At 43.5% G+C, this 4,919-nt stretch overlaps 1 protein-coding gene across 1 annotated transcript; it reads left to right on the top strand.

The window, feature by feature from the left end:
- The first annotated feature begins 693 nt into the window (after nt 1–693).
- Nucleotides 694–4,068, top strand: LOC145067764 (uncharacterized). Its single transcript, XM_079014820.1, has 2 exons — nt 694–2,782; nt 3,095–4,068. Exons 1-2 carry the CDS (start codon nt 694–696, stop codon nt 4,066–4,068), a joined length of 3,063 nt encoding a protein of 1,020 aa, XP_078870946.1.
- The last annotated feature ends 851 nt before the right edge of the window (nt 4,069–4,919 follow it).

Raw genomic sequence — 4,919 nt, 5'->3', positions numbered from 1 at the left:
TCCTGAGGAGGAATCTGAGGGAAATCACGTGGAGTACCATGCGGAGCAAAGATACGAAACGTTCCATATGCCTTATGTGGAGTACACGCCAACTAGTCCTGGTACCTACTGGGAGCGACTTTATAAAGATGAAATGCCACAGGCACAACTCGAGATTCACAGTTTGAAAAGAAAGATTGAAGAGATAGATGAACATAGGTCAAGGCTCGTACAGGAGAACCAAATAAGGGTTGATGCTGCTATGAAAAGTAAACGCAAGATACGAAGGTTGGAACAGGAGGTGTCAGAGCTAAGGAAACCGCCTATCACTAAGTTGTGGGAAGGGTTTGTGGCTTGGGCAAAACAAGCCAAGGCCACGACTTACGGATTCCTAGATAAGGTGGTTAGAAGAGAACCACCTCAGGCCGAGGTGTTGGTCATTCAAAGTGGTCCCGGAGATCGAAAAGCTAAAAAGATAAGGAAGTACTTGAAGGAGGGAAAGAGAATATTTAAATATGATGACATCATTTTTAAAAATTAGAAAGTAGGAGTGCAATGATTTGTCTTTTTTTTATTATTATTATTTCTCTTGGTTGTTGGCTTGAGTGACTTGATGTGAACAAGACATATGCCTATTTTTGAAGTTTTAATAATTTGGAATAAAATTTATGTTTGTTATACTTATTGTGTTATAAACATAAATATGTAGTTGATATGTCTTCACGAAGGTCTGGGAGGTTCACTAGGGTCACTCCGGAGGAAGAGCGCATCCCAATTGGAGCTTATGTTAGAGCACCAGGAGATGTTCCAGAAACCCCACTGAACCCGAACGCTAGTCGTGGACGGGGCCAAGGAAGAGGTAGGGGTAGAGGAAGAGGCCGAGGTGCTGTTACAGCACCGATACCTGTACAATCGGCCCATGGTAGCTCTGGATCCCACCGCGGTCGAGGTCGAGGTCGTGGAAGGGGTCGTGCGGCAAACACGATCACTAGAGAGGAGTTGGCTGATGAGATTGCTCGAGCAATTCGAGACACCTTACCAGATGTAATTGCTCAGGCACGAGAAGCAATAATGGGTGAGTATGAAGGTAACTTGGGTGGAGGTGAAGAGGACTACGATTACAGTACACCAAATATGAGTCGTGAACCAAGTATTGCACAACCCACAAGGCATCATGGCAACCACGATCGACGGGGTTGTAGTTACAAGACGTTCATGAACTGCAAGCCACCCATTTTTAACGGAGAGATTGATCCCGTTTTGTCATCAACATGGATCATAGAGATTGAGGGAACATTCGATACTAGCAAGTGTGCGGATGAGGACAAGGTGATTTATGCTGCGACAATGCTAAAAGGGGAGGCAATACATTGGTGGGGCATGGTGAAGGAGGTTAGGGGGCGTGAGGCAGCCAAGAATATGTCATGGGATGAGTTCCTAAGAATTTTTAAAGAAAAGTTTTGCCCTCGTACAGCGGTTAAACAGTTGGAGGAAGAATTTTTAAGGTTGGAGCAGGGGAATATGACTGTGAGGGAGTACACCACAAAGTTCACGGAGAAGGCTAGGTTTGCCGAATTTTACGTATCTACGGAAGAAAGAAGGGTGGAACGCTATATTTGGGGATTGAGAACAGCTATCCGTGAATTTGTGCAAATTCAGAAACCGGGTACTTTCCAGTCTGCTGTTGATGCTGCAGAAGGTCGCGAACGTGAGAAGAATCGTCAAGGTGAAGACAGGGCTTTGGGGAAAAGAAAATGGGAGGGTACAAATAATGATTCGAAGAAAGGCAAGACTTCAGGGCAAGAACGTAAGGTTGATCAAAGCTCTGGAGTAAAGCAATGTCCGAAATGTAACCGTTATCATAAGGGGGAGTGTAACATGAATCAGAAAGTTTGCTACAAGTGTGGCAAGCCAGGGCACATTGCCACAGAATGTAAGACAGGAAGGGTATGTTACGGGTGTGGTTCCCCTAACCACATTAAGTCGGAATGTCCCCAGGGTAAAGGTAACAACAATCAAGGCAGGATAACAGACAATCGGTCGATGGATAAAAAGGCTGACACTGGTAGACCAAAAGCTAGAGCTTTTCGCATGACGGCTCAGGAGGCTCAGGAGACCCCGGATGTGGTGACAGGTACTTTCCTAGTAAACTCAATTCATGCTAGGGTGTTATTTGATTCTGGTGCAAATAGATCTTTTGTGTCTTCTACTTTTTGCAAAAACCTGGGTAGAAATGCAAAGACTCTAGAACATGCCTTAGAAATTGAAACTGCTGACGATCATTGGGTAGTAGTAAGAGAGGAATATGATGATTGCTCTATCGAAATCGAAGGTAGTGTGCTACCATTAAAACTATTACCTATAGCCCTAGGTGATTTTGATATTGTTATAGGGATGGATTGGTTGTCGAAAAACCAAGCGATTATAGATTGTGAAAATAGGATTGTTCAAGTTTGGGTGCCAGAAAAAGGAATGGTAAAAATTTACGGTGATCGGCGAATTAAGGACTCTATTTTGATATCAGTGACTAAGGCAACTTGTTATCTAAAGAAAGGTTGTCAAAGTTATTGGGCATATGTTCTCGATTCCAAGAAGGACAAGCCTGGAATAACACATATACCAGTTGTACGCGAGTTCCAAGATGTGTTCCCTGATGACCTAACTAGCTTGCCACCGGATAGGCAAGTGGAGTTTCGAATCGATCTTACCCCAGGAGTAGCACCGATAGCTCGTGCGCCCTATCGGTTAGCACCAACCGAAATGAAGGAGTTGATGACTCAGTTGCAAGATTTGCTCGACAAGGGTTTTATTCGGCCCAGTACCTCACCGTGGGGTGCACCAGTACTATTCGTCAAGAAGAAGGATGGGACAATGCGAATGTGCATTGACTACAGGGAGTTAAACAAGGTGACTATAAAGAACCGGTATCCATTACCGAGAATTGATGACCTATTCGATCAACTCCAGGGGGCAAGTTACTTCTCAAAGATCGATTTACGGTCGGGGTATCACCAGCTGAAAGTCAGAGAAGAAGATGTGTCGAAAACAGCCTTTCGAACTAGGTATGGTCATTTCGAGTTTTTAGTAATGCCATTTGGTTTGACCAATGCACCAGCTACATTCATGGATCTGATGAACCAGGTGTGCAAGCCATACCTAGACAAGTTTGTAATCGTCTTTATCGATGACATATTGATATACTCTAAAAGTAAGGCAGACCATGAGCAACATCTGCGGCTAACACTTAGTTTATTGAGGAAAGAAAAATTATTTGCCAAATTTTCGAAGTGCGAGTTTTGGCTTCGGGAAGTCCAGTTTTTGGGACATGTTGTAAACGAACAAGGTATCAAGGTGGACCCAGCAAAGATTGAGGCGATTGAAAAGTGGGAACCACCAAGGACCCCTTTAGAAGTTCAAAGTTTTCTTGGGTTGGCAGGATACTATAGACGGTTTATACAAGACTTCTCGCGCATAGCTGCACCGCTAACTACCCTGACAAGGAAAAATGTGAAGTTCGAATGGAAGCCAGAGCAAGATAATGCCTTTAACGTCTTAAAGGAAAAGCTTAGCAGTGCACCAGTATTATCTTTACCAGAAGGCAATGATGGCTTTGTTGTTTATAGTGATGCATCCAAGTTAGGTTTGGGGTGTGTTTTGATGCAAAACGGTAAGGTGATTGCTTATACCTCACGACAATTAAAGGTTCACGAGCGTAAATACCCAACACATGATATGGAGTTGGCTGCAGTAGTGTTCGCTTTAAAGATTTGGAGACACTATTTGTATGGGACAAGGTGTCAGATCTTCACTGATCACAAGAGTTTGAAATACTTGTTCGATCAGAAAGATCTGAACATGAGACAGCAACGGTGGATGGAACTATTAAAAGATTACGACTGTGAGATATTATATCATCCGGGGAAGGCAAATGTGGTAGCTGATGCACTAAGTCGTAACGAAAGAAGAGAACCACCTAAGATTCGAATGATGAAGATTAGCATAACCACCAGCTTACTAGATGATTTGAGAAAGAATCAAGAGGAGGCCTCGAAGGAAGAGAAATGGAAAAGTGAAAGGTGGCGGGAGTAATACAATCATTGGAAAAGGATAGTCATGGCTTGAAGTGTTTCCAAGGAAGGGTTTGGGTACCACGAGTGGGTGAAGTGCGTAACTTACTTCTCAAGGAAGCGCACATGTCAAAGTATTCAATCCATCCGGGAACAAACAAGATGTATCAAGACTTACGAAAATCTTACTGGTGGCCTGGTATGAAAAAGGATATAGCCTATTTTGTTGAAAGGCGTTTGACGTGCTTGAAGGTGAAGGCTGAACACCAAAGGCCATACGGTCAGTTACAGTCAATGGAGATTCCAGTGTGGAAATGGGATCACATCACAATGGACTTTGTGACTAAGTTACCAAGGACACCAAAAGGTTATGACGCGATTTGGGTAGTTGTGGATAGATTAACCAAATCGGCGCACTTCCTTCCGATTAAGGAGACGTACCCGTTAGAAAGGCTAGCTAAATTATACGTTGACGAGATAGTGAAACTGCATGGAGTTCCATTATCTATTATTTCGGATCGGGATAGTCGTTTTACGTCGACATTTTGGGGTAGCTTCCAACGAGAAATGGGTACTCGAGTAAAATTGAGCATGGCATACCACCCGCAAACAGATGGGCAAAGTGAACGGACAATACAGACCTTGGAAGACATGTTAAGGTCTTGTGTTATTGATTTTGGAGGGTCGTGGGAAACTCATTTGCCGTTAATAGAGTTTTCCTACAACAATAGCTATCATGCAAGTATAAAAGTCGCACCATATGAGGCTCTATATGGCAGGAAATGTAGAACTCCATTATGTTGGAATGAGGTGGGGGAGAAACAGTTGGCTGGACCTGAACTTGTTCAGCAAACTACCGACAAAATCCAGGTG

The sequence above is a fragment of the Lactuca serriola genome, chromosome 8, assembly GCF_051521515.1.
Source record: "Lactuca serriola cultivar US96UC23 chromosome 8, Lser_US96UC23_V15, whole genome shotgun sequence".
NCBI lineage: Eukaryota > Viridiplantae > Streptophyta > Magnoliopsida > Asterales > Asteraceae > Lactuca > Lactuca serriola.
This window is presented reverse-complemented; position numbering and strand designations above follow the sequence as displayed.

Coding starts and splice junctions, on each gene's coding strand:
- LOC145067764 (XM_079014820.1), top strand. CDS start 694: ATGTCTTCACGAAGGTCTGGGAGGTTCACTAGGGTCACTCCGGAGGAA. Junction 2,783..3,094: donor GCAAGATTTGCTCGACAAGG/GTTTTATTCGGC, acceptor CCAATGCACCAG/CTACATTCATGGATCTGATG.